The sequence below is a fragment of the Saimiri boliviensis genome, chromosome 6, assembly GCF_048565385.1.
Source record: "Saimiri boliviensis isolate mSaiBol1 chromosome 6, mSaiBol1.pri, whole genome shotgun sequence".
Classification (NCBI taxonomy): Eukaryota; Metazoa; Chordata; class Mammalia; order Primates; family Cebidae; genus Saimiri; species Saimiri boliviensis.
Window position 1 is genome coordinate 112,828,690 of NC_133454.1, and position 16,608 is coordinate 112,845,297.

Sequence of the window (16,608 nt, forward strand, 5' to 3'; positions counted from 1 at the left end):
AATGTCGTTTTGGTGAGAATGCAAGAGGGTCATAGATTCTGAGGGTTTGACAGAACTTTGAAGGTTATCTGGGCATTGACGAGCCGCTGCTTTATATGCCCACAGTAGGAGCCTTTAGTTACAGTGGGAAACGTGCATAGGACTCAAAGCTGCATCTCCCATTTATTAGCTGTGTGACTTTGGGCAAGTCACTTGGCCTCTCTGAGCCTCTCAGTCTCCTTATCTTAAAATTATTCAGTAAGATTAACCAGTGGTTGTCAACCTTTTGTGGTCTCTTATTTACCTTCCTCCCCTGGACCCCCCATTTTTAAAAAGATTTTCATCTTTAGCATTTATGAATGGATCTCTTGGATACCTTGTCACATGGGCTATTTCAGCTAGGCTTTGTGAAATACTGGAAACAGTTGAAGGACCCCAGCCTGACAACCATCAGAGGCCTGTGGGTATCCGGGAACCCCCGTGTTAAAAGTTATGGAAGAGTAGACGAGATGACTTGTCAGTTTTTCAATCACTTATAATATCTAGTGTTGATATATTTTCCATATGCTATGAGGCAGGCAGAACAGGAGTCATATCCAGTCTCAGAAAACAGATTCTTAGAGGTTTGGAGATGTGCTTGAGGTCCCACAACACAGTGACGTTGGGACAGGGATGGGGTCTGGCTGGTGCTGCTGCTCTGGACAGGGCAGCTGCTCTGCCAGGGCTCACACAGGCCCAGAGGCCTGTGGCCTTCTAACCCTCCACACTTGCCCAGCACTGTGCCAGCACCAGCAGGCACTCAACAACAGGTGACCTGTGCGTTCTCACCCGTCTCCCCTCGTCCCCAGGTACGTGGTCATATCCCGGGAGGAAAGGGAGCAGAACCTGCTGGCTTTCCAGCACAGCGAGTGCATCTACTTCCGGGCGTGCAGGGACATCCGGCCTGGGGAGTGGCTGCGGGTCTGGTACAGTGAGGACTACATGAAGCGCCTGCACAGCATGTCCCAGGAAACCATCCACCGCAACCTGGCCAGAGGTGAGTGCCATGCTCCATGCCAGCCAAGCCCACCACTGAGCCCCAGGGGAGGCCTTGAGAGCTTCTTCTGGGGCTTCCTAAGAAAACCAATGGGAAATACAGTTGCCAGCAATGGGAAGACTCAAAGTGATTCCAGGGAACAGACGGTCGAGGTCTGAGCAGCAGCTCTGGGCCAGGCAGGGGCCACCCCAGCTTGTTCTCTTCCCCTAGAAATAGTCTCAGAAACTCTTAACACCCCCATTTCACAGTATCCATGACAGAGACAAGCCCCCAAAGCCAAGCAAGTATGTTTAATCAAAATGTACCCTATTTTCCCAACTCCAGTTGATGAAAAGTTGTTACAAACTGCCATGATCTCAATAATGATCACAATAATAGGTAACATTTACTTAATATGTGAAATACCAGCAACAGTTCAAAGACCCCACTCTCACCACCATCAGAGGCCTGTGGGTATCTGGGAACCCCTGTGGTTAAAAGTTAGTGAAGAGTAGAAGAGATGACCTTTCACTGTTTCAATCACCTACAGTATCTAGTGTTGATATATTTCCCATAACCTGTGAGCAGATTTTCTGCATGTTCCCATGTAATCATCATAGCACCTCTCCCTACCCTGTCAGTATGCCTTGAGAATTAGATGGAGTCATGGACATATGGCATTTAGGACAATATCCGGCTCCATTGTTGGAAGCCCTGAGCTATGAACTTTTAATACTCACAATCCAACATGGATTCTTTTACCCATCTTACAGATGTGCTAATCGAATATCAAATGAATACAGTGATTCACCCAGGGTCACCTGGCTAGGAAGGATAGAAGTAGGTTTCTAATCCACATGAGTCTGACTTAAAGATCTAAGTTCTGACCTACAGTGTTATCTGGTGTTCCAGACAAAACCAGCCCTCTCCTTACTTCTTCCTGGTGTCTCTGCTGCAGTCCTAATGAGACGAGGTGAAAGAACAATCTCTATCAAAAGAAGCAGGTTGGAAGGAGGTGGGAAGGTGACATAAGTATGGGAAGCTGGGTAGGTTGGGTGTCCATTCAGAAGCAGTTTTAACTACTTCCAGCCCCTAATCCTTGACCTTTTTATTCCATTCTCAGCCTGCCCAGGTTAGGCTCTTCTTTCAAGGGTTTTGTTTTTCGTTTTTTGTTTGTTTGTTGTTTTTTTTGCACTAAAACCACACATCCAAATACCCAGAGTGTATCTGGTGCCAGGAATCAAGGCTGTTCCCAAGCCCCGCCATATTGTGTTCCTGATCAGTCTACTTACTGGAAATAAATCTTCACTTGGAATATGAGGGGAGAAGACGAAAAGGGGGTGGGAGTGACCTATTCAAATTAAGCTATCTTTAAAAGAAAAACAGAACAAAGCAAATTGTGGATACTGAGTGCACAGCTGCTGCCTGACTTGGTAAAAGGTATCTGGAGATGATGGGCAGTCAAAGGAGACCCCGTAAACATACTCATCTCTTGTGTTCTTTGGGTCTCAGGGTTGGGCACATGGTTCCGCTTGGCAAGGTGTGCTTCCATGATGAGGCCACAGTGGTTTTCATGTGACCTCTGGAGATACCTCATGTAAAAGTGTCTGATACATAGTAGGGGCTCAATAAGTCTTCGTTGAATGGATAAAAGAAGAAATGAATGAAGACAGCCATGAAGTTTCCCAAAGAATCAAAACAGTAGAAGAAAAGAAAACCCAGAGAAATCATATCTGAGAACACAGATTTGTCCCTTGGTCATAACCTTCTTGCATTCTTCTGGATTTGCGATGTCCTTTTCTTCCCTCAGTGGTCTTCTCCAGAGCCTGAAGCTGCATCATCCTCTATGAGCCCTGAGACCACAGGGGACTGCTCAGAGAAGGGCGTGAGCTTTCCGGAGTGGTTCAGAGGAGGCGTGTCAGACAGACTCGAAAGGAGATACATCCAGACATATGAAGACACAGGAGGGAAGAGTGTCTATCCTGGTCAGGCTGAGCAGTAGGAAATAGGAAGGAAATTGAAAGCCACAGTGGGGCAGTTCCAAAGCTGTGGGTGGTCTTGGTACTGAAGCCCTTGGGAACAGTCATGGAGCTCAGTGGCTTTTTAATATGTGCCTCTGTAGCCTGTAGCTTCAGCAGACTCTGGGTACTTTTAGTGGTGTCCCAGATTGGTGTGCCTGTGCTGCTCTGGAAGGGAGATCCCCTACGCCTAATCACTCACGGTCTTACATAGAAGGAGGTTTCTTTGTAGTTGGTTGTTGGCACCCTGATGGAGGCCAGAGCATGAATTATTAGTTCTTATTAAGTAGAGATATTGGTTGTTGCCAGAAGCCTTCCTGAAGAGAGTGTAAACTATCCCTCTGTGGTTACCATTTAAGAAGAGATTGCATCTAAAGCTCACATTCAAACAATTTACGTTATTTGAACTACTTTGAGTCATTAATTTACTTTGAGGTTTTCTTTGTTTTTGTTTTCCATATTGTACGGAGGCTTTGGAAGCAATTTCATGAAGCTTAAAGGTTTGTTTTGGCCCAGAGATTTTTCTGGAAGCCTAAGGGCTACAAAGAGCTCCTGCTCATCCTAAGAAATTTGAGGAATCTCTGGTGATTTGTAGCCTTGACCTCTCGACGTCCTCAGCTGTTTGCTGCCTGATTGTCCCCTGGGAAAAGGAAAAGGTGGCCCTAATTTTTGGAGATTCTCAATGGGCAAGTGACATATCTGATCTGTAAGACAAACAGGTTGCATATTCAAGTTATCTCCATCCCTCCCCTTTCTGCAGCTCAGCTGATACAGAATTGCAGGCTGTGGGGAGCTGCCTGGGTTCCAGAAGCCTTGGAGGTGAAGCTGTTCCTTAAGCATTCGTGTGAGGACAGAAAAGGGGGATCCTGAATAGATAACTTCCTTTTGTTCTGTAACCTAAAGGAAACCTGGAGTCAAACATGGGGCAGGCACAGCACCTGTGCCAGCTATGGGAAACCAGGCATGGAACCTCTGGATTGCTTATGGTGAACCCTTGGTCTTCACACAGAAAAGAAGCCTTTGGCAAATGGAGCCATCAGAAGCCTAAGTACAACTTAGTTCAAGTCATCGCTCAGGGACACATCACCCAAGGCTCCTGCTCCTGGTCTAGGAAACCTTTGAGATTTCTGAGTTCCATAGGCTGCTTTCAGGACCCTTTGAGGACTGAAGAGGTTCCTCTGTCTTTTTAGCATCTCTCACCAGGACGCATCAGCACTTCTGTAGCAGTTTATGAAACTATATTGGTAATTTTAAAGAATCAGGCTGCTGGGCACCATGGCTCACACCTGTAATTCCAGCACTACAGGAGGCCAAGGTGGGCATATTGCTTGAGCCTAGGAGTTTGAGACCAGCCTGGGCAACATGGTGAAATCCTATCTTCACAAAAAGTACAAAAAGTAGAGTGTGATGGCATGCGTCCGTAGTCCCAGCTACTTGGGAGACTGAGGTGGGAGGATCACTTGAGCCTGGAAGGTGGAGGCTGCACGAGCACCACTGCCCTCCAGCCTGGACAACAGAGTGAGTCTCTGTCTCAAAAAATAAAAATTAAAAGCAAGGAATCAGGCTAAAACAAATTTATGGTTGAGGAGCTCACCAAAGTCTTTGAAACAATTGAAAGTAATTCAAAGTGAATTGAGGTAATTCACATTATGGAAAAGAAATAGACAAGGAAACGTCCTTTGAATTGCCAGGTAAGGAGATGCAGCTGTATTTCCAGACTGCTTTGGGTCCCTGCGGCTACCGTGTCCTTTATCTTGCGGGAGGCAGCCACGTTGGAGCCCTCAGCCAGAGGGCTCCTCGTCAGCCCCTTTCTTCCATCCTTAGTCTAACCAAAGAAGTTCAGATCCTACTTTCTCACATGTTCCTAGTCCGCTGATTACCGGGAGAATTAGAAAGGACAGTTGCCATAGGATGGACTTTGCCTTAAGTGGGCTGTCTCCAGAGCAACAAGGGAGGAGGAAGGAGTGAGGCCTATGGTGTTTCACGTGTACCTTTTACCAAGTCGAAGCAGCCATCCTGTCATTGCTAGGGCTCGGGGGAAGCTACAAAGGTTGGGGGAATTGATAACTCACTTGGCTCTGAGGTATGTTCCCACCACCCAGTGTGATTGGGTGGGATGTTGTCTTCTAGGGTCATAGCAAAGACCATTCAATTACTCTCCCCTACAGATTTCTCTTAACTTATAACCATAGAGCTTGTAGAAGTGAGGTTTCTTTGAAACTGTCATTGTAAAAGGCCTTTTCACTGTTCAGGTCCTGCGAGTCTAACTCTTGTGGTCCACCAAGTGATTCACCTCTCCCCTTTGCAACACCTGCCCCACAGCCCAGAGCTAGAGGGATGTGTCAGGCGACCTGACAGGAGGCCTGCTTTGTTTTCTGTTGGTTTCTCCAATTTGGGGGTTTTCCCCACTTCCTTACACCCTGGTTTTCCTTCCTAGGAGAGAAGAGGTTGCAGAGGGAGAAGTCTGAGCAGGCTCTGGATAACCCAGAAGACCTGAGGGGTCCCATTCATCTCCCTGTGCTGAGACAGGGCAAAAGTCCCTACAAGCGTGGCTTTGATGAGGGGGACGTACAACCCCAAGCCAAGAAGAAGAAAATTGACCTGATTTTCAAGGATGTTCTGGAGGCCTCACTGGAATCTGCAAAGGTGGAAGCCCACCAGTTGGCCCTGAGCACCTCACTGGTCATCAGGAAAGTCCCCAAGTACCAAGATGATGCCTACAGTCGGCGTGCAACGACCATAACCCATGGTGTGCAGAATGTAGGCCGGACCCAGGGGGAGGGGGACTGGAAGGTCCCCCAGGGGATCTCCAAAGAGCCAGGCCCACTGGAAGATGAAGAAGAGGAGCCTTCATCATTCAAGGCCGACAGTCCCGCCGAGGCCTCCCTTGCATCTGACCCTCATGAACTTCCCACCACCTCTTTTTGCCCTAACTGTATTCGCCTAAAGAAGAAGGTCCGGGAGCTCCAGGCAGAATTAGACATGCTTAAGTCTGGGAAACTTCCTGAGCCCCCTGTATTGCCACCACAGGTACTGGAGCTCCCAGAGTTCTCAGACCCTGCAGGTAAGTTGTCTTGGATGAGATTATTGTCGGAGGGCAGAGCACTCAGTGGGCTGTGTGGAGGGTAGCCTAAAGCTCTCTGTGGAAACCACCTTCCGGGAGACCTGAGGAGTGTAACGCGGAGGCGGCCACCTCTGTGGGTGGGAGCCCAGGCCCTCAGTGCCTGTGGCAGGCTCATCGGCAGCTCTGCCAGGGGCTCCGTGTGTAGCCCTTGTATCCTCCTTGTCAATAAAGGAAGTTCCGCTGCAGAAGGGGTGTGTGCTGTGTTCTTGACCTGTTGCCTTTCTCTGGTGGTCCTACTGGTGTCTTGCCCCAAAGCCCAACTTCTAAACCCAGTCTCTCTCTCTCTCTCCTCAGTCCAGGGTGTCCCACTGGAGAAGATCTCATGGCTTCCCAAAATTAGTCCAGGAACACAGCCTTGTTCTTCTCTTCCTGAATCTCTGTTCTGCCACACGTGCTCCCTGTTCCCCTGCCTGGAGTTCTAGAAGGATGGAGAGTGAGGGGATCCAGGCCATTCACCTGCACGGCTTTGCCCTAGTCTGTTGGCTGCCTGGATCTCTAGAGTTGATCGACAACTAGGGAGATGGTCTAGTTCACACCTGCAGCTGAGGGAGACTGTTTACACAGCGCTTCCTCTTTTAACTACATCCCTTAGTTGAGAATGAGGTGTTTCTTGTATTCAAAGCATGCATCTAAACTAAACTGCACTTTGATCCTGAAATCACTTGAGGCCATATCCAGCCTGTCTTCCTTCACATTAGTGGAGGACAAATGAATCCCAAGTCCTTGATATGTAACTTTAGAATGTGTGATGTACTCTTCCCCCTCCATCGGATCCACTGTCCTAACTTGTGCTATCCAGTTGACAGGGGCATTTAGATCTCTCAAGCACCCACACAAGGAGGGCAAGGGTAGGCAGCCTGGAGCCTGGTGGAGGGGCCAGAAGGCCACCGTGGACAATTCACAGAGAGTAAAAGTCACATGGGCGAGCAGGAGTGCTCATAAACTAATTCTGGGCTGGCATTCAATCTGTCATAGGCTTCCACGAACTTCCATTTCCCACAGTGCGGCACCTACCTTCCAGGAGTGTTGCCCGTGAATTTTGGATGGCCTGTTTTTCCCACCAGGTGTAAATGTTTCTTTCCCATTTGTTTTTCAGCCTCAGAGAGCATGGTCTCTGGCCCTGCCATCATGGAGGACGATGACCAGGAAGTCGATTCAGCAGATGAATCTGTCTCCAACGATATGATAACTGCAACGGATGAGCCCTCCAAGATGTCATCTGCCACCGGGCGCCGAATTCGGCGCTTCAAGCAGGAATGGCTGAAGAAGTTCTGGTTCCTGCGGTACTCCCCAACCCTCAATGAGATGTGGTGCCACGTCTGCCGCCAGTACACGGTGCAGTCCTCACGCACCTCGGCCTTCATCATCGGCTCCAAGCAGTTTAAGATTCACACCATCAAACTGCACAGCCAGAGCAACCTGCACAAGAAGTGCCTGCAGCTGTACAAGCTCCGCATGCACCCGGAGAAGACGGAGGAGATGTGTCGTAACATGACCCTGCTCTTCAACACCGCCTACCACCTGGCCCTGGAGGGCAGGCCTTACCTGGACTTCCGGCCCCTGGCGGAGCTGCTGAGGAAGTGTGAGCTCAAGGTGGTGGACCAGTACATGAACGAGGGCGACTGCCAGATCCTCATCCATCACATCGCCCGGGCCCTGCGGGAAGACCTGGTGGAGCGCATCCGCCAGTCGCCTTGCCTCAGCATCATCCTGGATGGGCAGAGCGATGACCTGCTGGCCGACACGGTGGCTGTCTACGTTCAGTACACCAGCAGCGATGGGCCCCCGGCCACAGAGTTCCTGTCCCTGCAGGAGCTGGGGTTCTCTAGCACAGAAAGCTATCTCCAGGCGCTTGACCGGGCCTTCTCGGCCTTGGGCATCCGGTTACAGGATGAAAAGCCAACCGTGGGCTTGGGCGTAGACGGGGCCAACATCACAGCCAGCCTCCGGGCCAGCATGTTCATGACGATCCGCAAGACCCTGCCCTGGCTGCTGTGCCTGCCCTTCATGGTGCACCGGCCCCACCTGGAGATCCTGGATGCCATCAGCGGGAAGGAGCTCCCATGCCTGGAAGAGCTGGAGAACAACCTGAAGCAGCTGCTGAGCTTCTACCGCTACTCGCCGCGCCTCATGTGCGAGCTGCGGTCCACGGCGGCCACCCTCTGCGAGGAGACAGAGTTCCTGGGGGACATCCGGGCGGTGCGGTGGATCATTGGCGAGCAGAACGTCCTCAACGCCCTCATCAAGGACTACCTGGACGTGGTGGCTCATCTCAAGGAGGTCAGCAGCCAGACCCAGCGGGCAGATGCCTCGGCCATCGCCCTGGCCCTGCTGCAGTTCCTCATGGACTACCAGTCCATCAAGCTCATCTACTTCCTGCTGGATGTGATCGCTGTGCTCTCACGCCTGGCCTACGTCTTCCAGGGCGAGTACCTGCTGGTGTCCCAGGTGGATGACAAGATTGAGGAGGCCATCCAGGAGATCAGCCGGCTGGCTGACTCCCCGGGAGAATACCTGCAGGAGTTTGAGGAGAACTTCCGAGAGAGCTTCAATGGGATCGCCATGAAGAACCTCAGGGTGGCCGAAGCCAAGTTCCAGTCCATCAGGGAGAAGATCTGCCAGAAGACCCAGGTCATCCTGGCTCAGAGGTTCGACTCCCGCAGCCGGATCTTTGTGAAGGCCTGCCAGGTGTTCGACCTGGCTGCCTGGCCCAGGAGCAGCGAGGAGCTGATGAGCTATGGCAAGGAGGATATGGTGCAGATATTTGATCACCTGGAGGCCATCCCGACCTTTTCCCGGGATGTCTGTAGGGAAGGGCTGGACCCCCGGGGCAGTCTGCTGATGGAATGGCGAGAACTCAAGGCAGATTACTACACCAAAAATGGCTTCAAAGACCTGATCAGCCACATTTGCAAGTACAAACAGAGGTTTCCACTCTTGAACAAGATCATCCAGGTTCTTAAAGTCCTCCCCACCTCCACCGCTTGCTGTGAGAAAGGCCGCAACGCCCTCCAGCGAGTTCGCAAAAACCACCGCTCCCGCCTGACCCTGGAGCAGCTTAGCGACCTGTTGACAATCGCTGTAAACGGACCGCCCATTGCCAATTTTGATGCCAAGCGAGCCCTGGACAGCTGGTTTGAGGAGAAGTCGGGGAACAGTTACACACTGTCCACAGAGGTCCTCAGCCGGATGTCCGCGCTGGAGCAGAAGCCAGCGCTACAGACCGTGGACCACGGGGCGGAGTTTTACCCCGACCTTTGAGGAGCTGGCACTGCAGAGTTCACGAAGCTATTGAATATTTTTTTAATCTATACTCATAAGCTTTGATATATTATATAAATATATATTATATTATATTATATATATATATATATATATATAAACCCACACTGAAAATTTTTAGAAACCAAGGTGACGCGTCCACCAGAAGCCACTGGGAGCTTTCAGAAAGGAAAAATGTTGGAAACTGACTCTTGTCTACAAAATTTGGCAGCTGCAACATACGTGGCAACTCATTTTCACTCACAGAAGCACGTGCTGGGGCCACCTGTGTTCCCAACTTACTGTCCACCAACAGCATAAGCTAAAATGACAGGTCTCTGTCATCACCTTTAGGTAGCTCATTTTGTTTCTGTTTTCGTTCGCGGGTGGCGGGGCTTTGGGTTTGGGTTTACGTTCTCGCCTTTTCTTTTTTCATTTGATTTTATGATGGGGGGGAGGTCCTTGGCCTCCTCATTGACATTCTGGTCAAAGGTCTCAGACTTAAGCCGGGGTGAGTTGTGTGTCTGGATTGGGGGGTTTGACCTTTCTCCCTCCTTGTCTAACTTCAGCTTGAGATCTTTTTTTTTTATTATTCATTTCCTAATGAGGGTTCCTTCACTGTCCTGCAAACAAAAGTGTCGGTCAAACTGTGACACCGCCACACCTCACCCCTGTTGCCTCGTCCATCCCTGGGTTGTGGGTCCCTTCCTTCCAGCCCCCTGGAAACTACGATATTACCCATTATACTGAAGGCAAGATTGCCTCACCGCCGAGCTTGAAATCCTGGGAAAGGGAGAAGGGGTGAGCTTTTAGCATTCCTGTTTTTACGAGGTAGAGAATAAACAATACAATTCCATTCTGATCCAGGGCTTTTGGGGTGTTGAAGAGCCAAGAAGTCCAGGCCCCTATAAGGGAGTGATTTTTGGCTAAAAAAAAAAAAAAAAAAAAAAAAAGTAAAATGAAAAGTATCTATTCAATTTACATGAATTATTTATACTCTGTCTTTATAATCATATCATGTGTTGAGGGTATTTTTTTTCCTTTAATAATTTTTTTTTTCCTTTAATAAGAAATGCCTGCTAAAGTTCAGTGGCAGGAGGTGTCAATGCAAATTGTGCCCTGAGTTCTGCATAACTCAAATGAGAGTCTCTAGAGATGTGGTCCTCCTTTTGCAACAAGGCTCATAACATGCTCCATGGTCACAGGAAGCTGGGGAATGTGTCTCTGCCTATAAACTCTTCCTTTTTTGACCAGGGTAGAGATGTCCTAAAGAAAAGGAGAAAAGAAGAGAGGACTCTCAAGGCATCAGCCTACACACACACACACACACACACACACACACACACACACACACAATCACAATATACAATATAAGCTTTAGAAATAGCCACTTGCCTACTCCCTGGGGCAAGTAGTGGTTTAAGCTAGAGGAGTCTGATCGATGCTCTTTCATTCATTTAACTACCAGTATACCTCGCAAGGGAGTTTTAAAAAATGTGCGTGAGCTGTTAAAAACTTCTGTTCATGTTTCTACATCTGATTTATGCATAGTTTGTATGCAGAGATCTTATCATGTGGATGCAGGTCATTTTGGGGGAAGGGAGGAAGATCTGAATTATATACATGTGGTCAGTTCTGCTGCGAGCTTCACGTCTTGGTTGGTATGATCTGGCCGCAGGCAGGACCCCAGTGTCTCCAGCCTGCTTGGTTCAGACATTATAAAACTGCGGTGGCTTCCTTCCTTCTTGGTTGATCTTGTCTCTGAGGCCTCATGCCACCGTTGAGAACCATAGTGGAAACGTCATCAACACTGAACATGTTATAGCCCCTTCCTGGTCCTGCCAGTCCCTTCGTTCCCCTATCACTCCCGTCCCCTTTACCCCCATGGTCTTGGTGCTAAGATAACTTTAGAATCATTGCTGCTAGTCAATAGCTTTTCATTATATAAATATATTATATATATATATTATTATATATTATTTTTGAAACATTTTTGTTTGTTTTTAACAGTGATGTAGCATGTTAAAAAACAAAAAAAAACTGGGTTCCTCCGACTGTCCCACTGCCAGGCCTCATATGCTGCCTTCTTCAACAAATCAATGCACCCCTGCCTGGTGACATCCAACCCCCCTCCCACCCCAGTTGCACACATACTTCCCCACCCTCCTCCGAGCAAGAAGACAGTTAGCAGGAACTAGCAAGGAAAGGCTGAAAGCCCCTTTCTGAAGCTTTGAGATTTCCAGCCCCGTTCCACTTCCCACTTTAAACTGCTATCTCCCCCCATCCGCTCCTCTCATCAGGGTCTAAAACTAACTGTGGTCAAGTGGGAGCTGTTGCAAAGCCCCAGGTCCCACCTGGCCCAGCCCCAGCCTCGGGACTTCCTCTCCCCTCGCACCCGCAAACTGCTGTGTCATCACTGAACATTGCAGAGACTAAGAAGGGTTGAGGGCAGAGATGGCTGGCAAGACAGGGCTTGGTGAGGACAGAAACAGTAGGTTGAGATCCTTTCTTCCAGCCAATAGTTGCCTTACACCTTACCTTGGGTAATGGGTAGGGAGGAGCAGACTAAGACCCCTATTCATTTGAAACCAGGAAGAGAGAACCAGTGTCTGCCTGAGCACCTAGTCAGTCAGGGCTGGACTTTTTCCTCTCAAGAGATCATGGTCAAAATCAGCTAAAATCTTCAGCTAGATGGGGAAAAGCTTATGGGGCAGTGCCAGTGCCTACCCTGTAGCTCCTGAGAAAGCTAGGAACAGGTGACCCACCTCTGGCCTAGCAGAATGAGCTGCTATGCGCAGCACGTGGCTGCAGGGGTCACCTCCTGCGCTGGCCACCAGACCTTGGAAAAGCTAAGCTCTCAGATGGTCTTAAAGTTAGGTTAGGACACCCCTAAAACTCTGGGTGCGTGTGGCTTCTGCTGAATTTAGCCATGCCAGGGCTATGGCAGACGCTCTGTAGGCCACATGGCCATGGGACAGGGAATAATTTGGGTGATACACCACTGCAATTTACATGGGGTCTCTTCTCAGCTTGGATGCTCCCTGGGAGGCCCAGTGCATCTGTCCTGTGAACTCTGCATGTGATTACCCGTGATTTCTGCCGTAGACATTGCTCACTCTCCTGCTTGCTTGAGAAGGACTTAGATTGATAGGACACTCAGGGTCTAGCCCAGGGACCCCTATGCTTGGCTAACCTAGTCTTCCCTTGATGGATATACAGAACTATGGAGAGGAAGTTGGTGCATCTCCTATGTGGTTGCTTCAAACAAGACAGAGCCCTTTAAGGCTTAGGAGTGATGACTACAGGCTTAGAATGAAATGTGTCTCTGGGGCCGAGATTTGGCATAACTGGGCTGGCTGATTAGTGACTTTCTTTGGCTCATGGAGATGGTGGGAAGTGAGATCACCCTCTAGCCCCAGTTTTGTGGCCAATTGTGCCAAGGAGACACCTGGCGGAGCCTGGGAGCTGGGGCTCTGACGAGTAACATGGTCTGCTTTTCCTTCATGGAGGACAAAACGAAAAGATCCATTGCCATCTAGTATCTGTGAAATGTGAGGACAGCCCAGCCATGTCTGTGACTCTTGCCATGTCAGAATCCCCTGCCTGGTTGAATATGAGTCCAGGCATCAGAAACAGCAGCCGTATTTAATTTTTTAAATGACTGGCCTATGAATCCTTGTGATGCGGGGCACATCCTCATTTCCCCATCCTCACTTGGGACTGAGAGCAGGCTCAAGCTCCAGGATCCCTGGATGGCCATGTTCAGCACTGGACCCCAGAATCCATGGCACTTGGGGGGGTCTCCGACCTTAGCCCCTGCCACGTGTTTCCAAGTTGAGTTGTTTTGCTGAATCCCCTCCCTTTGAGTTGCTTATGCCAACCCTTTAATTTGGGAAAAGCACCTCGTAATTACTTAAGGTAATGTTTAAATATTTTCCATTCGTTTGGAGGTGGTGCCAAAAGGGAGAAAATAGGAAAGCATGCAGAAGGCTGGAGAGGATGGCTGAGAGCCTGCCGTGGGCCCAGAGCCCTGGCGCAGCCTGCGCTGAGGAGCTGGTGCCATGCACGTGCCCACCTGGAGCCTGATGGGACCCAGGAGGCGGCCTGAGGGGTTGATATATAACTTCCCTCTTCTGGATCCCCCCTCGTTTTTCCTTCTACCCACTCTAGGAACGGGAGTGCTAGACCAAGGTCTGCTTTTGGTTTTCAGTCTGGGTCGATTTCCAAGTAGAATTCGTGCTTTTTCTTGGCCCGTACGACCAACTTTGGCAGAAGGCACTGGACTCGTGCCCCCTTCCTGCTTCAAGAGGCAGATGTAGCCAGGCCAGGCTGGAACAGCTGAAACAGGCAGGCCAGGCCTCCTCAGACAAGAAAGGGGTTTTCAGATGGAGTTTGGAACACCCATTCCAGACACCAGTCGCCTGGGGAGGTGGTGCTGTGTCATGGGTTCTAGTCTGGCCTCTTCCTCAGTCCTCAGGAGGACCCAAGAGACTGGCACAGCCCTTCTCCGGCTTGGAGGGAAGCCTGTCTCCCACTTGGCAGGGGCCCTTCTCTTGCTGTCTGTTGGTCAGGGTGCTTGAGCTGAGTGGATGGTGCTGTGATATTTTTAAGGACCCTTTGAGGCGATCTTGGCATGTTAGCCAGAGGGAGAAAAAGTGCCCTTTTGGGAGGAAAATGGTACGCCCCTCCACTTCCATTTGGCACTCCCCCCATCCCCTCAAGTGGTATCGCCCTGGAAATACCTATGCAATCCAGTCTCCCTAGGAGAGAGTGCATGGAAGCGGGGGTATGTGCAGTGTAGAATACAGATGCTACAGCATATATGTTGTATATATGGACATATACAGTACGTATACACACAGAGTAAGAAGAGTAAATCACGTCTATATATCTATAAATAATATCCTATATATTTATACATTTCTATGTTTTAAATAGATATAAAAATAGAGTCTATAGAGCTGGGAGAGCAGTGGGAAGCCTGGCGCTGTGTTGTGCCAAGGGAGTGGGGAGCAGGGACCTTCGGAGAGGGAGCCGGGGAAGGCCAGCAGGCAGGATTGGCTGGCAAGGGGGGCCTCCTACCTGGAGTGTTGGAGAGGAGAGAGGCTGGGTCCCGGCTGGCTCCATGCACTTTCTCTCCTTTTCTGCCGGCTTGGTCTGAGGTTGGAAGGAGATACCCGCTGAGCTCCAGCTGAGGTGCCCCCTACCTCTCCCCACCCCCACAGCCTGCGCTTGGGCGGTCACTGCTGCTTGGCAGTAGGACATGGTCTCTGATCCCTGGTGGAGGGACCACTGCACAAACTCCTCCAATACCCTCCCACACCAGGTAACGACGAGCAGCGTCGGTAACAATAGGAAAGGTGCGAACTGGATCAAGAGCTGGTCCAGGAAAGATACCGCCCCTGCCCTCTTAGATGCTTCTGCTGCCCTTAGTGGCCAAGCCCCTGAAGTGCAGCCATCCTGGCCTCCCTCACCTGCCCTGCTCAGCCACTGTCAGTGGGTGAGGACGCGGGCACTGCTGTCCACCATCCAGAGGCTTTCTGGCCAGGGTAGGGGCCATCAGCTAGCAGGAAACGGTGGGAGAGACATATCTGCACACTCATAAATTCAAATGGCAACTCCAGTCCAGAAGCAGGGCTCTGGCCCAGCCCACTCCGCACAGCAGCTTGCTGGCTGTACTCAGGACAACGCTGTTCACCCCCTCCTCACAGAGGCCCCGTGGCCTCCACCCCACTCACGCCGTAACAGGCAGGTTTAGTTCACATACACTGTTCGCATTCTGTGACTTGAGGCAGAGGCTGAGCCGGGATGCCCTAAGCCCATCCACTTTCACTGGGGAGGGCGCCTCCCTGGGTTTATTACCAGCTCCCAGCCCAGGCTGGGCAGGGATGTCTGGGTGTCACAGGGCGAGGGGCGGGCACTGGTGCAAGCTGGCAGCGTGACGGAGTTCTTGTGCAGCCCTGACGGGACCCAGAAGCCCATTTGCTTCCAGTCTCCTCTCTCTTGTGTTTTTTCCTCCTGGAGATAGGAGAGAGGGCCTGCCCAGGCACCAGATGATGGAGCTTGAGGGCAGCTGCATGCTCCTTCTCTCCAGACCAGCCTTCCACTTTTGGGGTCCACAGGGGCACTTGCTCCCATCCTGAGCCTCCTCTGCCCCTCTCTTGCTCTTCCCCACCATCCTACAAGTACCTCAGTCTCCAACAGGCCCACCCTTCCACCCACAGCCCAGGGTGGGTCTGTTCTGCCAATGCCCATCTCCTTGAACCACAGCTAGCCGCCAACTGGGTCTCGGGACACCCTCCAGTACCTGGCTCAAGAGAGACCAGGTCGGGCCGAGCCTTCTTCCCACTGCAGTGGACCAGACCCACGGCCAGGGGATGGGCATCCCCAGGTAGCAATCCCACAATGCACTGTACCTCAGAGAGAGAGCAGGCCAGGGGCACCAAGGGACCGAGCCCTCTGTTCAGAGGGGGACAGCGGTCACAATACTGCTCACCAAAAGACAAAGTCCAGGCTGCCCTCGGGCATCCCTCAGTCTTCACTTTTGTCTCTCTGGAAGAACCAGCAGTCTGATTCCGTCTGTTTCAGCCCCCGTCTCTCTCCTCTCCACCCCCACGCTGCTGAACCATTTTCATGTCAATCACAAAGGAAAAATAAGTGGGGGTTGGGGGAAATACCTAGGAGTCTATTATCACATACGTATTAATATGTTAATACTTTCTTTCTTAAAAAAAAAAAAAAAAAACCTCTTGATGTTATTATTTTGCAGACTACGCTTTATAGTACCTGTGTGACGGGACCTAGAACACTGGATACAAATAGAGCTATGTTGGTTTATCATAATATGTACGCAGAAACTTTCCTTTTGTCATATTATCCTTGTAATGTAAGAAGATTGTTAATAAAAGCATTTAAATTTACTCACCACAGTCGAATTGCTGCCTCTTGCCTCTATCCCCGGCCTGTGCTCTGGTTGACATAATGGGCCCCATTGCAAGGGCTCGGGTGTCAGGATAGGACCCTGCCTGCTGCCAGGTTGGAAGGGACTAGAAGAGGCCTCTAGCCCCTTCGTGCTGCTCTCCTCATTCCCCCATTAGAGTCTCCTTCCAGCAAGTAACCTACGTCCCTCGCCCACCAGGCAGGCCAAAAGAGGTGTGACCGAAACCGTTTAAAATAAATCTCTCTGCCCCCATATGTATTCATCCCACAGG

General features: G+C 50.4%; 1 protein-coding gene across 7 annotated transcripts in view; it reads left to right on the forward strand.

Moving 5' to 3' along the window:
- Positions 1-16,324, forward strand: part of PRDM11 (PR/SET domain 11) — an 87,340-nt gene extending 71,016 nt beyond the window's left edge. For 6 of the 7 annotated variants that reach the window (XM_039471097.2, XM_074401348.1, XM_010333719.3 and 3 more), the window contains 3 exons: positions 828-1,015; positions 5,450-6,076; positions 7,233-16,324. In XM_039471097.2, the coding sequence (XP_039327031.1) occupies positions 828-1,015; positions 5,450-6,076; positions 7,233-9,397 (2,980 nt within the window). In that variant the 3' untranslated portion in view covers positions 9,398-16,324. The remainder of the gene's footprint in view (positions 1-827; positions 1,016-5,449; positions 6,077-7,232) is intronic. The other variant, XM_010333728.3, reaches the window with a different exon arrangement.
- Positions 16,325-16,608: the final 284 nt, after the last annotated feature.